The sequence below is a fragment of the Oncorhynchus mykiss genome, chromosome 26 (assembly GCF_057628025.1).
Source record: "Oncorhynchus mykiss isolate SJ-2025 chromosome 26, ASM5762802v1, whole genome shotgun sequence".
NCBI lineage: Eukaryota > Metazoa > Chordata > Actinopteri > Salmoniformes > Salmonidae > Oncorhynchus > Oncorhynchus mykiss.
Window position 1 is genome coordinate 30,073,006 of NC_143047.1, and position 20,311 is coordinate 30,093,316.

The 20,311-nt window shown below is 42.7% G+C and overlaps 1 protein-coding gene across 4 annotated transcripts; it reads left to right on the plus strand.

The window, feature by feature from the left end:
* The first annotated feature begins 971 nt into the window (after window positions 1–971).
* Window positions 972–20,106, plus strand: LOC110506762 (proline-serine-threonine phosphatase-interacting protein 1). Of its 4 annotated transcripts, XM_021586621.3 has the most exons (14): window positions 972–1,448; window positions 2,946–3,046; window positions 3,204–3,278; window positions 7,349–7,383; window positions 7,462–7,568; window positions 7,676–7,738; window positions 10,511–10,591; window positions 13,051–13,096; window positions 13,317–13,396; window positions 14,679–14,777; window positions 15,003–15,099; window positions 15,313–15,403; window positions 15,653–15,884; window positions 16,730–20,106. In XM_021586621.3, the coding sequence occupies exons 1-14, from the start codon at window positions 1,416–1,418 to the stop codon at window positions 16,859–16,861; spliced, it is 1,272 nt and encodes a 423-aa protein (XP_021442296.3). In that variant the 5' UTR covers window positions 972–1,415; the 3' UTR covers window positions 16,862–20,106. The 4 variants fall into 4 exon arrangements, with proteins under 4 accessions (XP_021442296.3, XP_090078784.1, XP_021442295.3 ...); XM_090222658.1 differs by lacking the exon at window positions 10,511–10,591 and having other exon boundaries at window positions 1,210–1,448; window positions 16,730–17,441; XM_021586620.3 differs by having other exon boundaries at window positions 1,210–1,448; window positions 15,653–17,435.
* Window positions 20,107–20,311: the final 205 nt, after the last annotated feature.

A 20,311-nucleotide genomic window follows, 5' to 3' on the forward strand; every position in this document is an offset into this window, starting at 1 on the left:
TGATGACTCCTTGCTGTCCCCAGTCCACCTGACCGTGCTGCTGCTCCAGTTTCAACTGTTCTGCCTTATTATTATTCGACCATGCTGGTCATTTATGAACATTTGAACATCTTGACCATGTTCTGTTATAATCTCCACCCGGCACAGCCAGAAGAGGACTGGCCACCCCACATAGCCTGGTTCCTCTCTAGGTTTCTTCCTAGGTTTTGGCCTTTCTAGGGAGTTTTTCCTAGCCACCGTGCTTCTACACCTGCATTGCTTGCGGTTTGGGGTTTTAGGCTGGGTTTCTGTACAGCACTTTGAGATATCAGCTGATGTACGAAGGGCTATATAAATACATTTGATTTGATTTGATTTGGATTTGGATGTCCATTCTGAAGGATGACGCAGTCATCTTGTCATAGGTACGAGCGTAGGCTAAACCTATTCAGCAAGTTGTTGAAAAAAATACACATCAGATGACTAGAAAATAAATATCGACGCTCTCAATTCTTGGATCGAACCTCGACATCATTCTGCCTCTTGGTTTACCTCCCTTCCCGTTGATGGCATTTTACCTGCATGGCCCTTTTCAAGAACTTGAATATTTAACCACAACATGTAGGCCTAATATTTAGTTGTGCTTCTACGTTGTTTCAACTTTCAAGGTGATGGTTTATGTATCTCCCTGAGTACACCACTAGAGGTCGGTATTTCTTAGCTGTTAAAATTCAGTTAGTCGTCTGATGTTCACAGGTGGATATGATGGCTTTTACAAACAGCAGTTAATTGGAAAGCACTTACTGTGTAGGCATGTCAAACATATTATTAAACATAAATAAAAAAATATATATTTATACAGATATTATTTATAATACATTTTAATGTATTTTCTACCCTTTATTTAACTAGGCAAGTCATTTAATTTAGAACAAATTATTATTTACAATGACGGCCTACCCCAGCCAAACCCAGACGACGCTGGGCCAATTGTGCGCCGCCCTATGGGAATCCGATCACGGTCAGATGTGATTCACCCTGGATATAATCAAACCAATGGCTATTCTTCATGAACAAGGGCACAATCTGTGCCCAATATAGTCTGTGAATCCGTTTTAGGTCTGAAATTCTATATGATCTATTATTCAAATAATAATCAAAACTGTAGTTATCTACATATCTCAGCAAGAGGCTGTGTCTGTGGATAGTGACATCACAGGGTACTTCCTCATTCAAGCCCAATGCAAAGTTCAACAGTGATATTGCAGTTATAACAGCTGAGGTATTCTGGAGTTGTCCTTCATATATATTTATACATATATATATATTTGATCTCAGTAAGGAATCTGTTAAATTGAAGTGGTTTATGTTTTTTGTAAACGTTGATAAAAAGGATATTAACATTCAACTTTGAGGAAGTGCATGTATAACACAGAATGACTCCCTTGTTGTATAAAGATGCCTTTTGGGTAAGTTCCCTCAGTCTACTACCATTGTCTCTTGATGTCCTGCGTTGGTGTGTGTAACTAGATATAACTAGGTAGTCTACTGATAACTCATTTAAAATCTCTCTATCCAGAAATATTAGTATTTTGTTCATTCTCAGCCATTTACAGACTTGAAAGTGTAGTGAGCCTTTTAAAGCAAACAGCATTAGGCTTCTAAAATGTGACAATTGTCTGACAGAATATGATGTCCACAGTAACAACATGCCAATGAAATTTGGAACTGAACTGAGTGCTGTGGGAAAGCTGGGAAGGTCTGGGTTCAACTCTTACTGCTAACCCCTTAGATATGCACTGTAGGATAGGTACTGTAGGATAGGCACTGTAGGATAGGTACTGTAGGATATGCACTGTAGGATAGGCTCTGTAGGATAGGCACTGTAGGATAGGCACAGTAGGATAGGCACTGTAGGATAGGCACTGTAGGATAGGTACTGTAGGATAGGCACTGTAGGATATGCACTGTAGGATAGGCTCTGTAGGATAGGTACTGTAGGATAGGTACTGTAGGATAGGTACTGTAGGATAGGCACTGTAGGATAGGCTCTGTAGGATAGGTACTGTAGGATAGGTACTGTAGGATAGGCACTGTAGGATAGGCTCTGTAGGATAGGTACTGTAGGATAGGCACTGTAGGATAGGCACTGTAGGACATGCACTGTAGGATAGGCTCTGTAGGATAGGCACTGTAGGATAGGCACTGTAGGATATGCACTGTAGGATAGGCTCTGTAGGATAGGTACTGTAGGATAGGCACTGTATGATAGGTACTGTAGGATAGGCACTGTAGGATATGCACTGTAGGATAGGCTCTGTAGGATAGGTACTGTAGGATAGGCACTGTATGATAGGTACTGTAGGATAGGCACTGTGCTTTCACCACAATTTCCACATCTGTTATATTCTGTTTAACTTGTGAGGTATCATAGTATTTTTGCACAGATGTTCCCTGAGGTGTTGTTTGCTTTGGCTCCCTTCCTGCTCACGGTGGTTACGAATTTAGCCCTCTCATTGTCCAGATAGATTTGCATCCAAGGCAACAGTTGATAATCTACCTGTCATCTTCAGACATGAAAGAGAACATATTAAATGGGTTTCTATTATGCTGTCTGCAACTAAAAGTTGTTGAAAGTGAATATTCTATGGTCCTCTGGACAGTCCTCTGACTATATTGTCTGTTTGTAAGTACTGTAACAAGTTATGACGCAATGCACATTTCAGTGAAACTTAATATCAATCTTAAATGCTTTGTGAATTTCACCAGGTTCATATACCATGTTGTAAAGACACCCCATTCTATGGGAACCAATCCCTAAACAAGTTCCAACTTCTGTGGAATCTAACTGTTCAGTATGTGCCACTAAATACAGAGACAAACCACTGGGCAGTTTGAGTCAAACGTTTATTTTGTAACTATTGTTGTGTAACTGGATTACAACACCTCTCTTTCTCTCTCTGTAGGGAGTTGATTTCACTAATCATCAGGGCTATGAGGTTCTGATTGAGAGACTATGTGATGGCAGGCGGATGTGCAAAGATGTGGAGGAACTGCTGAAGATGAGGTAGGGTTTCTCTGACGTCATTTAAACTTCATAGAAAATGCACGCAGGGATGGTCAGCAGTGATTGCACACCGAATCGGAATGTTCATACAACTCAAAGATTGGTCTACACTCTACAAAAAACGTCATTTTAAGTCTGCCTGTTTGTCTGTCTACAGGGCCATGGCAGAAGAGAGGTATGGGAAGGATCTGGTGACAATAGCACGTAAAGCTGGGGGGCAGACAGAGATCAGGTAAATGGCTGGTTACGTACATATATAGAGATGATATGTTTGGACCATAATACCTACTATGCACAAGTTAGCCAAAATGCTGTCATAACAGATACAAATAACATTGGTGGGGACGTTGGCCCAAATCAAATGTAATGTTGTTGTTTTTTTATTTAAATAATTTGCCATTACCTGGCGTGGCGCACCTGCTACTTGCTTATATGCCACAGCCACTTCACAGGGAATATAATAGGTAGTCAATAGAATAATAGTAATATTTTTAGAACATAATAATGATAGAGTCAGGGTTCAGTAGTGGCACACAATGCCATTATGTCACACATTCTAGCCCTCGTGGAATAATTTCCAACAGAGAGAGAGAGAGAAAATGTGTGTGTGTGTATCCTCAATCCAGTTTCCTGTTCACACAGTTAATCTTTACACCATTGCTAATTAGCCAGTCATGTGACATGGTAAAGTTGGACGAAGAGAAGAGACCAGACAAGGAATCAGTGGTTAAGGATAAACATCATAATTTACTGAGAAACAGTAGCCGCAGGATCACAGTACACTTGAAACAACAAACACTAAGTCTTGAAAACTCACTCAGGAAACAAACGCACACAGTAAACAATTCAAGCTTCTGCAAAGGACAACAGAAAACACACCTCTTAACAGGGAAATCATTATCACCTTGGGTCAGGTTCTCGTGTCTGGGCTTGTCGGACCGTGGTCTCAATACTCCATATCACAGAGTCCACAATGCAGGAGCTGTGGATGATGGGCCCAGAGTCCCTCTCCTCGTTAGAGGTATCGTGTTGGCGGGACAGGGCACCTGCTTTCTGATTCTTGGATCCCGGGCGATAGGCTAGTGTCAAATCAAACCTGTTAAAAAAACAGAGCCCACCTAGCCTGGCGAGCGTTCAACCTCTTGGCTTCTTGAATGGAGACCAAATTCCTAAGGGCCCACTTAACTGCCAAAAGCTCACAGTTGCCTACATCGTAGTTGCGTTCCGCTGGCGAGAACCACTTGGAGAGAAAGGCGCATGGGTGCAGTTTCTTGTCCTCTTCATTCTGCTGTGAAAGGACCACCCCTGCTCCGGTGTCCGAGGCGTCCACCTCTACTACAAAGGGCAGAGTAGGATCAGGATGAACGAGGATGGGTCCAGAGGTGAAACATCCCTTAAGCTCTATGAATGCCCTGTCAACCTCAGGAGTCTAGCAAAAACGGGTCTGGGACATTAAAACAATTATATAACCTTTATTTAACTAGGCAAGTCAGTTAAGAACAAATTCTTATTTACACTGACGGCCTACCCCGGCCAAACCCGGGCGACACTGGGCAAATTGACATGCGGGTTAGGAACGAGAGTGGCGCTGCCACTGCACCAAAGTTGCGTATAAAACACCTGTAAAAATTGTTTCACCCGAGGAACCGCTGGACCTGCTTGAGTGAGGTGGGATCGGGACAGTGGGCGACCGCCTCAACCTTTTTGGGGTCCATTTGGATGCCTGTGGTAGAGATAATGTGACCCAGGAAGGAAGCTTTGGACACGTGGAATTCACACTTCTCCATCTTGACATATAGTTGGCTCTGCAGGAGGCATCTCAGGACTTGGTGGACATGCATTATGTGTTCTGGAAGGGTTTTGGAGAAGATCAGGATATTTTTGAGGTAAACAAAGAGAAACCGACTCGAGTGTCATTGATCAATGCTTGAAAGACTGCCGGTGAGTTTGATAATCCAAAGGGCATGATTAAATACTCATAGTGTCCACTAGGGGTGTTAAAGGCAGTTTACCACTCATCTCCCTGATTCTCACCTGATTTTAAGGGTTGCGGAGGTCCAGTTTGGTGAAGAATTGGGCCAACTCCAAGACATCAGGGGCAGAGGTTAACGATTCTTGATAGTAATCCAGTTCAGCCCTCTGTAATCGATGCAAGCACGCAGGCCTCCATCCTTCTTACCCACGAAGAAGCCTGCACCAGCTAGGGATGTAGAGGGGGTGATGAAACCTGCCTCCAGCGACTCCCGGATGTAATTGTCCATGACTGCTGCTTCAGGGGTTGAGAGATAGTACAGACGGCCCTGGGTAGGTGTGGAGCCGGGTAGGAGTCCTATGGCACAGTCGTATGAACGATGTGGAAGAAGGGTGGAAGCTTGCCTCTTACTGCAGGCCTCCGGGAGGTCGAAGTATTCAGGAGGGAGAGCGGAGAAGTCGTGGACTTCAATGGATGCTGGAGGACATGGTGAGGCTCTTGGTGGGGGTCTTAGACATTTAGACTGGCAGTCCTTACCCCAGTCTAGTAGGTGTTTCCCGTGGACCAGGAGAATAGTGGGTTATGTAGTGCTAGCAAGGGGTACCCTAGGATAAGGGGGTTTCTAGGGAGCAGAAAACTAAGAGTCTGAGTGTTTCACCCCAGCCTGCAGTAGAATGGGCTTGGTCTGATATTCCACCTGACCGGAGCAAATGGGCCATCCATTGAGGGCTTGAATCTGCAGAGGGATGGGACACTTCACACAGGTGATTGGTAATTATCTGGTGAAGTCCTGATCAATAAAATTACCTGTGGCCCCGGAGTCCACGAAGGCTTGATTCTGGTGCTGACGGTTGTCCCAGTGGAGGGTTGCGAGTAATGACAGACGGTGACTGAGAGGTAGCTGAACAGCTCGTCGGGGTCTCCCCTTGTCCTGGCGTTTCCCGTCAGCTCTGGACATATAGCACGGAGATGGCCGAGACCTCCGCAGTAGAGGCAGCAGCCATCGATGATGCGCCTGTCACGCACCTGTGGACTCTGACGTGTGGGTCCCAGCTGCATGGGCTTCTCAATTCTGGGCTTGGGGGGCTTAAGGTGCTCAGGAAACCGAGATACTGGGGTGGAGTCAAAAAGGCGCTATCTCAAACATTCGAGGCGGTTGTCGATCCTGATTGACAGTATTATCAGGGACTCAAGGTCCTCTCCCAGTTCCTGATAGGCCATTTCATCCTTGGAGTTAGACAAACCCTGATGGAAAGCAGTTTCCAGGACCTCCATATTCCACACACTCTTGGAGGCAAGGTTGTGGAACTCAATGGCGAAGTCAGCAACTGGTCTGGCCCCTTGGCAGATGTTGAACAGTCGGCTGACCGCTTCTCTTCCGCCGACTGGGTGGTCGAAGACTTGTAACTCAGCAATGAAGGCTAATATGGAGCTGCAGGTTGGTGGCTGCTGTTCCCACACTGCCATTGCCCGCGCCAGGGCCTTGCCCGAGAGTAGAGAGATGATGTAGGCGATCATGGCCGATCGGTGTGGAACGAGGAGGACTGTAGCTCGAACACCAGAGAACACTGAATGAGGTAGAAACCCCTTACATGCTTCCAGGTGGCCGTCATACCGCTCGGGGGCTGGGATCTTGGGTACCCGGTGCAGGTTCCCTGGAGGAACTATGGCGACGTCTGTAGCACTGGGCGATGAGACTTGGACATTGGCCCCTCTTGGGTTGAGGTTGGACTGTGTTTGGAGGGAGTCAGTAAGTGCCTGGAGGGTCTCTGATATTTGGGAGAGTTGTTCTTGCTGCCGCCTCAGCAGTGCTCCTTGGTGGGTTACAACATTCTTGATCTGAGTGATCTCTGCTGGGTCCATGTTTGGTGCAGAAGCTTGCTGTGATGTGGCAAGGTTGGACCCAGGTGCAGAGAAGAGACCAGACGAGGAATCAGTGGTTAAGGATAAACATACTTTACTTTACTGAGAAACGGTAGCCGCAGGACCACAGTACACATGAAAAAACAACCAACACTAATTCTCAAAAACTCACTCAGGAAACAAACGCACACGGTAAACAATTCAAGCTTCTGCAAAGGACAACAGAAAACACACCTCTTTTAACAGGGAAATCATAATGAATAAATTGGACACACCAGAGTGTCGTTAATGTCTCTAGGACGGTCTCTGCTGCCCTCTGGTGACAGGTGGAACCATGACAAGTCATTGATATCTAGATACAGTTGAATGCAGTGATTTGGCAATCTGTTTATGCGTACTGTGTTTAACTAGTATTTAGTATGCTACACTACCTGTTATTGATAAATGCATCATTCCTATTTTTTCAGCACTCTGAAAGCCTCCTTTGATCAACTTAAAACACGTAAGTTTATCCTGTCTACTGCATCTTTCACAACAAAGCCCAATGACAGTTTACTAAAATAACTGTTTTCTTTGACAGAAATTGAAAACATTGGGAATCTGCATATCCAGCTATCCGGAATGTTACGGGAAGAGATCAAGAAGATGGAAATATTCAGAGAGCGGCAGAAAGAACAGAGGAAGAAGGTTTGAAATGTGTTATCGAGTGCTTATTTCATTTTGAAAATCCATTTTGAAAACCTGTATTTATGAGGTGCCAGTAAATTTCAACCATGTTGTTTATCCTCGTTCAGTTTGAGGGAATTATGGAGAAAGTTCAGAAGATGAAGGTGTCCTTATATAAGAAGACCATCGAGGTAGGCATACTATTTACTCAGGGAATTACATGCTTACTTAGTAAGTCAGCTTAAGTACAGAGTTACATACATAGAGGGTTACAGAACAGTCTGAAAGTGGGACTTTATCCACATGCTTAGAAAAAAAGGTATCTAGAATTTAAGGGTGCTTCGGATGTCCCCATAGGAGACAGGTGGCAGGTAGTCTAGCATTTAAAGGCATTGGGCCAGTAACTGAAAGGTCAGTGGTTTGAATCTCAGAGCAGACTAGGTGAAAAATCTGCCTACGTGCCCTTGAGCAAAGCACTTAACCATGATTGCTCCTGTAAGTCACTGAATAAGAGCATCTGCTAAATGACTTAAATGTAAAATGAGAATCCTTTCAAGAACCCTACGGTTTCCTGGTAGAACCCTTTTGGTTTCCACGTAGAACCCTTTCCACAGAGTGTTCTACATTGAACCCAAAAGGATTCCACCTGAAAACCAAAAGGGTTCTAGCTGGAACCAAAAAGGGTTCTCCTATGGGGACAGCCAAAGAACCCTTTTCTAGAGTGCAGTGTAAGAGTTCATACCCAGAAAAGAGGAAGGCTGACATTACACCCAGTAGACCTAGCTACCTCTCAGAGATGGGTGAGCTACCCAAGAGAGAACATACATCACAGTGCAATTCTGCAAGAGGAAGAGGGTAGGAAACAAAGTATAGACATACACACCCACACACCAACCACAGACTTTGGCCCTATTATAGTGGGGAACTGGTAGGATAACACAGGCCTTGAAAATGAACATTTTGGTCTGCATCAATACAGATCTCACCTCTCATAGTCCCATGATTTATGCTCAATTATAAACTGGGTGATTTGAGCCCTGATGGCTGGTATATCAACCCGTATACCACGGGTATGACAAAAACATATATTTTTTGTTGTCTAATTACGTTGGTAACCAGTTTATAAAATATGAATAAGGCACCTCGGGGGTTTGTGGTATATGGTCAATATATCACAGTTAAGGGGCTGTATTCCAGGCACTCCGCGTTGCATAGAGGTTAAGAACAGTCCTTAGCTGTGGTATATTGTTCACATATCACATCTCCTCGGGCCTTATTGCTCAAATATACATAAACTTGGGCCTATTTTTGTGAGTATCATTACAGTATCATACTTACACCCTGTAGAACATCCTGTATACAGTGCCTTCGGAAAGTAGAACCCTTGACTTCTAAAATTGATTAAATTGTTTTCTTTCCCTCATCAATCTACACACAATACCCCATAATGACAAACAATTATACGTTTTTTACACATTTTTGCAAATGTATTAAAAATAAAAAAACTGAAATACTACATTCACATAAGTATTTAGACCATTTACTCATTACTTTGTTGAAGAACCTTTGGCAGCGATTACAGCCTTGAGTATTCTTGGGTATGACGCTTGGCACACCAGTATTTGGGGAGTTTCTCCCATTCTTCTCAGCAGATCCTCTCAAGCTCTGTCAGGTTGGATGGGGAGTTTGAGTTTGAGTTTATTTATTTTTACAGGGACAGTGCACATTAATCAACGTTATAGTAAAAGTGTCGGTTTTAACCAGCCGGCTAATTACTCTGTCAAGTTGGATGGGGAGCGTCCCTGCACAGCTATTTTATGGTGTCTCCAGAGATGTTCGACTGGGTTCATGTCCGGGCTCTGGCTGGGCCACTCAAGGACATTCAGAGACTTGTCCCAAAGCCACTCCTGCGTTGTCTTGGCTGTGTGCTTAAGGTCGTTGTCTTGTTGGAAGGTGAACCTTCCCCCCAGTCCGAGGTCCTGAGCACTCTGGAGCAGGTTTTCATCAAGGCCTTTCTCCCCCGATTGGCTGGGCGGCCAGCTCTATGAAGAGTCTTAGTGTCCAAACTTCTTCCATTTAAGAATGACGGAGGCCACCATGTTCTTGGGGACCTTCAATATTGCAGAAATATTTTTGTACCCTTCCCCAGATCTGTGCCTCGACACAATCCTGTCTCAGAACTTTACAGACAATTCCTTCAACCTCATGGCTTGGTTTTTGCTCTGACATGCACTGTCAACTGTAGGATCTTATTTGACAGGTGTGTGCCTTTACATCTCATATCCAAACAATTTAATTTACTACAGGTGGACTCCAATCAAGTTGAAGAAACATCTCAAAGATGATCAGTGGAAACAGGATGCACCTGTGCTCAATTTAGAGTTTCATAGCAAAGGGTCTGAATAATGTTTTTTTATTTTAATACATTTGCAAAAAAATCTACAAACATGACTTCACTTTGTAATTATGGGGTATTGCGTGTAGATTGATGAGGATTACATTTTTTATTTAATCAATTTTAGAATAAGGATGTAACGCAACAAAATGTTGAAAAAGTCAAGGGGTCTGAATACTTTCCGAAGGCACTGTATAACCCTATTCTCTATGCGAGCAATTACATACCGAATAGATTAGCTACATCGTTAGGCTACTCTGTGGTGAGACAAGTGACACGAGCCAATGGCAGAGTGACATAATTGGAGCTAAAGTGGTGAAGACTGATTGTCCTGTACAAGAAACAACCAATCTGAAGCCAGAAATACATATTGACCTAAATGTTTGCTTAAACTGCTAAGTGAGGACAGCACCATTCACCATTTTGACATTGCATACAGTTGCATACAGTTTTACAGAGATCCAACATTGCTACTGTTTTATTTGATTGTTACATAAAACATGACACCACAGACCACTGTGGCTGCTTCAATGATGATTCCCTGAAAGTCTCTTCTGTCCATCTCCAGTCTAAGAAGTCCTATGAGCAGAAATGTAAAGAAGCAGACGAGGCAGAGCAGCTTGCAGCCACAACAAAACAGTCTGAGAAGGTAACACCAACTCCCCAAACCCTGGAACTATACAAACACACAGCCCCCAAGCAGTCTGAGAACGTATTGCAATCCCCCTACCTGGAATTACACACACACAGCCACAACACCAAACCAGTCTGAGACGGTAACACCACCTCCCCAAACCCTGGAACTATACAAACACACAGCCACAACACCAAACCAGTCTGAGAAGGTAACACCACTGCCAACCCTGCAATTATACACATGTAATACGCCTCGTTATTCAGTGCATTCAGAAAGTATTCAGACCCCTTCACTTTTTCCACATTTAGTTACTTATTCTAAAATTGATTAAATTATATTTCTAATTAATCAGTCTCTACACAATAACCCATAATGACAAAGCGAAAACAGGTTTTCATAAAATGTTTGCAAATGTATTAAAAATAAAAATAGAAATACCTTATTTACATAAGTATTCAGACCCTTTGCTATGAAACTCGAAATTGAGCACAGGTGCATCCTGTTTCCATTGATCATCCATTGAGATGTTCCAACAACTAGATTGGAGTTCACCTGTGGTAAATTCAATTGATTGATTGGACATGATTTGGAAAGGCACACACCTGTCTATATAAGGTCCCACAGTTGACAGTGTATGTCAGAGCAAAAACCAATCCATGAGGTCGAAGGAATTTTCCGTAGAGCTCTGAGACAGGATTGTGTCGAGGCACAGATCTGGGGAAGGGTACAAAAACATTTCTGCAGCATTGACTATCCCCAAGAACACAGTGGCCTCCATCATTCTTAAATGAAAGAAGTTTGGAACCACCAAGACTCTTCCTAGAACTGGCAGCCCAGTCAAACTGAGCAATCGGGGGAGAAAGGCCTTGGTCAGGGAGGTGACCAAGAACCCGATGATCATGCTGACAGAGCTCCAGAGTTTCTCTGTGGAGATGGGAGAACCAGCTCTGTAGCACTCCACCAAGCAGGCCTTTATGGTAGAGTGGCCAGGCGGAAGCCACTCCGCAGTAAAAGGCACATGACAGCCCATTTGGAGTTTGCCAAAAAGCCACCTAAAGGACTCTCAGACCATGAGAAACAAGATTCAACAAGATTCTCTGGTCTGATGAAACCAAAATTGAACTCTTTGGCCTGAATGCCAAGCGTCACATCCTACAATGGAGCAGGGTGGTGGCAGCATCATGCTATGGGGATGTTTTTCAGCGGCAGGGACTGGAAGACTAGTCGGGATCGAGAGAAAGATGAACGGAGCAAAGTATAGAGAGATACTTGATGATAACCTGCTCCAGAGTGCTCAGGACCTCAGACTGGGGCAAAGGTTCACCTTCAAACAGGACAACCCTAAACCCACAGCCAAGATAATGCAGGAGTGGCTTCGGGACAAGTCTCTGAATGTCCTTTAGTAGCCCAGCCAGAGCCCAGATTTGAACCCAATCGAACATCTCTGGAGAGACCTGGAAATAGCTGTACAGCGACGCTCCCCATCCAACCTGACAGAGCTTGAAAGGATCTGCAGAGAAGAATGGGAGAATCTCCCCAAATACAGGTGTGCCAAGCTTATAGCGTTATACCCAAGAAGACTCTGAGTCTGTGATCACTACCAAAGGTGCTGCAACAAAGTCCTGAGTAAAGGATCTGAAAAGTAATGTAAATGTAATATTTCCATTTCTGTTTAGTAAATACATTTGCAAAAAAAGTGTAAAAATGGGGTATTGTGTGTAGATTGATGACAGACAAAAAAACTATTTGATACATTTTAGAATAAGACTGTAACGTAACAAAATGTGGAAAAAGTCTAAATACTTTCCCGAATGCACTGTAGTTATTGTTGTGCTACTGCAACTCAATTTCTCAGTATCAGAGAAGGCTATGAAACAGTTCCCTTTGTCACTGTTTTCCTACTACAAGTAAAACAGTGGTATAGTGGAGGAAAACACAAGTAAACACAGTCTACCCACTGTTTTCCTACTACAAGTAAAACAGTGGTATAGTGGAGGAAAACACAAGTAAACACAGTCTACCCTCTGTTATCCTACTACAAGTAAAACAGTGGTATAGTGGAGGAAAACACAAGTAAACACAGTCTACAAACTGTTTTATTTTGCCCAACAGTTCATCCACCTTTGCAGAAAAATGCATTGAAAGAATAGGAAGTGTTACTTTTTTCACCACGACCAGCGAGCAGAGTTTACACATCTCTTTTTTATCTTCTTTTTTTTGTAAACTAGACTGATTCTGTGAGTCTATGAGTTGGTTATAATGCAAGGCATGGAATTGAGTTATCTATTTATTAGAAATGCTTGTTCTGTGTGCGTTCTGAAAATGGAGGTCTGTAGAGGAACAGAGAGGAGAGTAAAGAGAACACATCCTGATATTTTCTTCTAAAGGAGAATTGACTCTTTTATTTTGTTGTTTAGCAGTCCCGTTTTGATTCAGAGCATGACCAGTTCCTCTACTGCTGTCTTTCTCAGGTTCAACACAAGGCCAAGCAATGCAGACAAGCCGTCACTGAAGCAGGTCTGAATCATACCATACAATATACTGTACTTTTCTTTATTGGTGATAATATCAATGGATGAATGAATCAATGAATCTGTAAATCCATTACGAATTTATTATCATTGATCTGATTATTTAAAAAACTTGTATTTATTATGGTAATCCAAGTAAAGAAGAGTGCTTAGGATGCAATAAATGTAAAGTATTCCCTAACCTCTCTTGTGCTCCACCTGTACAGAGAAACAATACATGTTGAACGTAGAGCAGCTGGAGAGAGTTCGTCAGGACTGGGAGGGAACACACAAGGGCACGTGTGAGGTTAGAGCTTCACATTGCACCCACCCACAACTGTTACTAGCCCAACTACGACCTCACACCACAGCACACCACGCCCCCTTCCGCAGTATGTCTGAGTAGGCCTATATTTCTCAGTATAACACCCCCCTGTGGCTTATGTACATACATCCAGAATAGACTACACTGTTAGAACAAAAAGGTACTATCTAGAACCTAAAAGGGTTCTTCGGTTTTCCCCATAGGAGAACCCTTTGAAGATGCCTTTTTGGTTCTAGGTAGAACCCTTTTGGGTTCTAGGTAGAACCCTTTTGGGTTCCATGTATAACCCTTTACACAGAAGGTTCTACACTGACCCAAAAAAAGGTTATCCTATGAGGTCAGCCGAAGAACCCTTTTAGGTTCTAGATAGCACCTTTTTGTTCTAACAGTGTAGTCTATGCCTCTTAAAGCACAATATTGAACGTTGCTGATTGAGCAGGTAAGCCTGATGATTCAGCTATTACAGTAGCTTGTAAAGCTATTTAGAGCCTGGTTACGCCTGGTTAGCCTCCTTAATGTATGCAGTCGCTTTTGAGCCAGATTGTATACTTAACAAAAACATAAATGTAACATGCAACAATGTCATTTATTTTATGGAGTTACAGTTCATATAAGGAAATCAGTCAATTGAAATAAATGTATTAGACACTAATCTATGGATTTCACATGACTGCGAATACAGATATGCATCTGTTGGTCACAGATATCTTTTTAAAAAATGGGCCTCATTATCTTGTCACGGTATTTTTGTGCATTCAAATTGCAATTTCATTCGTTGTCTGTAGCTTATTCCTGCCCATACCATAACCCCACCGCCACCATGGGGCACTCTGTTCACAACGTTGACATCAGCAAACCGCTCGCCCTCATGACAGCATACACGTTGTCTGCAGTTGTGAGGCCGGTTGGACGTACTGCGTCCAACCGTGTGACAAAACTACATGTTTTAGAGTGGCCTTTTATTGTCCCCAACACAAAGTGCACCTATGTAATGGGCATGCTGTTTAATCAGCTTCTTGATATGCCACACCTGTCAGGTGGATGGATTATCTTGGCAAAGGAGAAATGCTCAGTAACAGGGATGTTAGCACATTTTTGCTCAAAATTAGAGAGAAATACGTTTTTTTGTGTGTTTGGAACATTTCTGGGATCTCATGAAACATGGGACCAACTCTTTACGTTACATTTATATTGTTGTTCAGTGTGTATATATAGGGATAGATGATTAAGGGTTTGTACTGTATGTGTGTCTCTGCTGTTCCAGGTGTTTCAGCAGCAGGAGGTGGACCGCATCACTATCCTGAGGTGTGTCCTCTGGGACCACTGTAATCACTTCTCTGTGCAATGTGTCAAAGACGACGAGGTGAGCTCAACAATGACCACACTTCAGACGATAGGCAAATGGATTATGGATGGGTCCATGAACTACTGTCTACATTAAACTCTATTAGTACCAGTACTACACTACCTAACATGCAATGTATCTGGTGATCAACCAAAATGATCCTATTTGTCAACCAGAACAATTTTAAATCAATGAAGCCTCTTTGAAGACTGAGCATGAATATGAGAATTTTTTTTTTTGCAGTTTTATGAGGAGGTGAGGAATATTCTGGAGACGTGTGACATCACAGCAGATAACAACTGTTTCATAGAGATGAAGACAACAGGTTCAAGTCCACCAGGTAAAAGCTCACTGAATACAGGACAGAGCGTGAAGGGCCAGGGTTGCTGTCAACATTGGCACCAATGGCGAACACTTCTTAGAGTAATTGTAACGGGTTTGTACTGTGTGTCTCTGCTTTTCAAGTGTAACTTTTCCTCTGAATAACATTTGCCATTTGAAATATTATACGCCTATGCTTAATTTGTGTGGACTTCCTTCCTCTTCTCTCTAGACCCCGTTGTGTTTGAGAACTACTATGAGAGGGAGCCAACGGGTGACAACAACGGCAGTGCTCGCTTCGGAGGGGGAGGGGTCAGGAAAAGGTCAGTTAGCAGAACTTGGGACTCGTAGGGGCAGTTTCCTGAAGACAATCGAGGAGTAGGCTAAATTGTGTCCAGGAAACCACCCCATAGTGTTTCTGTGAAACAAGCTCTATCACTTTGTAACACTGGAATAACAGTTGAATGCATAGGAATTCTAATATGGACATTGTATCACTACATTCTCATAGCTATACATCATCAACACATTCACATATATTTGAGAACGTGACATGAAAAATATTTGTGCAGATTCTCCAATCTTCTGCCACGAAACTCTGGTTCAAAGATGAGTATCAGTGAGGGTTCAACTTCCGAGCCAGCGGCGCCAACTGTTGGTCAAACAGTGCCTGAGAGTTCAGATGGAGTGTATGCATCCATACCTGGCTTCCAGTCTGCAGCTGCAGCTGCCCTGCCTGCAGTGACAACTGATGAGGATGATAATGATGATACCTTCATGGTGTTTTATGACTACTCTGCACAGGTGAAACCTGCACACACAGTTACAGGTGTCAAGTTACAGGTGAAACCTGCACACACAGTTACAGGTGTCAAGTTACAGGTGAAACCTGCACACACAGTTACAGGTGTCAAGTTACAGGTGAAACCTGCACACACAGTTACAGGTGTCAAGTTACAGGTGAAACCTGCACACACAGTTACAGGTGTCAAGTTACAGGTGTCAAGTTACAGGTGAAACATGCACACACAGTTACATGTGTTATGTTACAGGTGAAACCTGCACACACAGTTACATGTGTTATGTTACAGGTGAAACCTGCACACATAGTTACAGGTGTCAAGTTACAGGTGAAACCTGCACACACAGTTACAGGTGTCAAGTTACAGGTGAAACCTGCACACACAGTTACAGGTGTCAAGTTACAGGTGAAACCTGCACACACAGTTACAGGTGTCAAGTTACAGGTGAAACCTGCACACACAGTTACAGGTGTCAAGTTACAGGTGAAACCTGCACACACAGTTACAGGTGTCAAGTTACAGGTGTCAAGTTACAGGTGAAACCTGCACACACAGTTACAGGTGTCAAGTTACAGGTGAAACCTGCACACACAGTTACAGGTGTCAAGTTACAGGTGAAACCTGCACACATAGTTACAGGTGTCATGTTACAGGTGAAACCTGCATACACAGTTACGTGTCATGTAACCGTGTATGCATGTAACTAGTTGAGATATTGATGGATCATGTTTACATAAACTATTCCACTGATCTGTATTATACTGTATGTATGTACTGTATATGAACCATACAGTAATTCAAAGCCTCATACTTCTGTTACTAACAATGTGTTCCCTGTGCTCCCAGGACCCATATGAGCTGTCAGTGTCTAAAGGGGATGTGGTGTTGGTGATAGAACAGAGTGAAGACGGCTGGTGGACAGTGGAGAGAAACGGACAGGTTGGGCTGGTACCTGGCTCCTACCTGGCCAAAGTCTAGATATAGTCACACACACATCCATGCATGGACACACACATATGCACGCGCACACACTCATGCACACAGGTACACGGATTCACACACACATACTCATGCACACTCACCCATACATACTGTAGTCTTCAAAACCTTACTATGAGGACCCCTTTCTGCTTCTTACTCAGATGTTCTGATCCTTCGTTCAAGACTTCGGAGTAACAGATTCTCCAGCAGTAGAGATGACTCACTGAACTGACTTGGAACATGAGTCATGACAGTGTGTTCCCCATGAACTATTAGGCTATGCTGCACCAGAGATTGTCAGTCTTTTCACCCAACAGGCCTACTGCGTACATACAGTGATGTGAAAAAGTATTCGCCACCTTTCAGATTTTCTCTACTTTTGCAAATTTTTTATTCTGAATTTTATCAGATCTTCAACCAAAACCAAATATTAGATAAAGGGAACCTGAGTGAACACAATTGTATACTTATTTCATAAACAAAGTTATGCAACACCCAATGCCCATGTGTAAAAAAGTAATTGCCCCCTTACACTCAATAACTAGTTGTGCCACATTTAGCTGCAATGACTCCAACCGTTGTTGATCAATCTCTCACGTTGCTGTGGGAGAATTTTGTCCCCCTCTTCCATGCAGAACTGCTTTAACTCAGAGGCGTGTGGGTTTTCAAGCATGAACTTCTCGTTTCAAGACCTGCCACAACATCTCAATTGGGATTGGGTCTGGACTTTGACTAGGCCATTCCAAAAAACATTTGTTGCTTTTTTAGCTCTTTTCATGTAGACTTACAGACGGATGGCCTGACATTCTCCTGTAGAATTCTGATACAGACCAGAACTCATGGTTCCTTCTATTTAGTCAACTCGTCCAGGTCCTGAGGCAGCAAACCATCACACTACCACCACACTTGACCGTGGGTATAAGGTCCTTACTGTAGAATGCAGTGTTTGGATTTCGCTAGACATAATGGAACCCATTTCATCCAAAAAGTAATACTTTTGACCCATCTGTCCATAGAACATCAAATCAAATGTTATTTGTCACATACACATGGTTAGCAGATGTTAATGCGAGTGTAGCGAAATGCTTGTGCTTCTAGTTCTGACAATGCAGTAATAGAGTCTTGATGATCATGCATGTTCTTTTTTGCAAACTTGAATCAACTTTTTGGATGATGTGGATCACATTCTTTTTGTTTTGGAATGGCCTAGTCAAAGTCCAGACCTAATCCCAATTTTGATGTTGTGGCAGGACTTGAAACAAGCAGTTCATGCTTGAAAACCCACAAATGTCACTGAGTTAAAGCAGTACTGCATGCAAGAGTGGGCCAACATTCCTCCACAGCAATGTGAGATTGATCAACTACAGGAAGCATTTGGTTGCAGTCATTGTAGCTACAGGTGGCACAAACAGTTATTGAGTGTTGGGGGGCAATTACTTTTTCACACAGGGAAATTGGGTGTTGTACAATTTTATTAATTGAATAAGTAAAATAAATATTAATTTGTCGTCATTTGTAATCTCCAGCCCTTTAATCTAATATTAGGTTTTGGTTGAAGATCTGAAAACTTTCAGTATCAAAAACATGAAAAAGTACAAATCAGAAAGGGGGCAAATACTTTTTCACAGCACTGTAGAGAATCTCAGATACCATACAGAAAACGAGTCAAACTTTCAACTGTATCAATTGTAAATATGTGTGTCTACACCAACCTGAGAAGTAATCTACAAGAAAGTAGAAGAGTATCTGAATCAAGACCAACAGCTGTAGTGTATTTTATACAGTGCCTTGCGAAAGTATTTGGCCCCCTTGAACTTTGCGACCTTTTGCCACATTTCAGGCTTCAAACATAAAGATATAAAACTGTATTTTTTTGTGAAGAATCAACAACAAGTGGGACACAATCATGAAGTGGAACGACATTTATTGGATATTTCAAACTTTTTTAACAAATCAAAAACTGAAAAATTGGGCGTGCAAAATTATTCAGCCCCTTTACTTTCAGTGCAGCAAACTCTCTCCAGAAGTTCAGTGAGGATCTCTGAATGATCCAATGTTGACCTAAATGACTAATTATGATAAATACAATACACCTGTGTGTAATCAGGTCTCCGTATAAATGCACCTGCACTGTGATAGTCTCAGAGGTCCGTTAAAAGCGCAGAGAGCATCATGAAGAACAAGGAACACACCAGGCAGGTCCGAGATACTGTTGTGAAGAAGTTTAAAGCCGGATTTGGATACAAAAAGATTTCCCAAGCTTTAAACATCCCAAGGAGCACTGTGCAAGCGATAATATTGAAATGGAAGGAGTATCAGACCACTGCAAATCTACCAAGACCTGGCCGTCCCTCTAAACTTTTAACTCATACAAGGAGAAGACTGATCAGAGATACAGCAAAGAGGCCCATGATCACTCTGGATGAACTGCAGAGATCTACAGCTGAGGTGGGAGACTCTGTCCATAGGACAACAATCAGTCGTATATTGCACAAATCTGGCCTTTATGGAAGAGTGGCAAGAAGAAAGCCATTTCTTAAAGATATCCATAAAAAGTGTTGTTTAAAGTTTGCCACAAGCCACCTGGGAGACACACCAAACATGTGGAAGAAGGTGCTCTGGTCAGATGAAACCAAAATTGAACTTTTTGGCAACATCACCCTGATCACACCATCCCCACTATCAAACATGGTGGTGGCAGCATCATGGTTTGGGCCTGCTTTTCTTCAGCAGGGACAGGGAAGATGTTTAAAATTGATGGGAAGATGGATGGAGCCAAATACAGGACCATTCTGGAAGAAAACCTGATGGAGTCTGCAAAAGACCTGAGACTGGGACGGAGATTTGTCTTCCAACAAGACAATGATCCAAAACATAAAGCAAAATCTACAATGGAATGGTTCAAAAATAAACATATCCAGGTGTTAGAATGGCCAAGTCAAAGTCCAGACCTGAATCCAATCGAGAATCTGTGGAAAGAACTGAAAACTGCTGTTCACAAATGCTTTCCATCCAACCTCACTGAGCTCGAGCTGTTTTGCAAGGAGGAATGGGAAAAAATGTCAGTCTCTCGATGTGCAAAACTGATAGACATACCCCAAGCGACTTACAGCTGTAATCGCAGCAAAAGGTGGCGCTACTAATGATTAACTTAAGGGGGCTGAATAATTTTGCACGCCCAATTTTTCAGTTTTTGATTTGTTAAAAAAGTTTGAAATATCCAATAAATGTCGTTCCACTTCATGATTGTGTCCCACTTGTTGTTGATTCTTCACAAAAAAATACAGTTTTATATCTTTGTTTGAAGCCTGAAATGTGGCAAAAGGTTGCAAAGTTCAAGGGGGCCGAATACTTTCGCAAGGCACTGTATATTATTTAGTATTTGATAAAATATGTCATGTTTACTTTGAAGTTTCCTTAGTTTGGATACATTGAATAGTGGTGCTT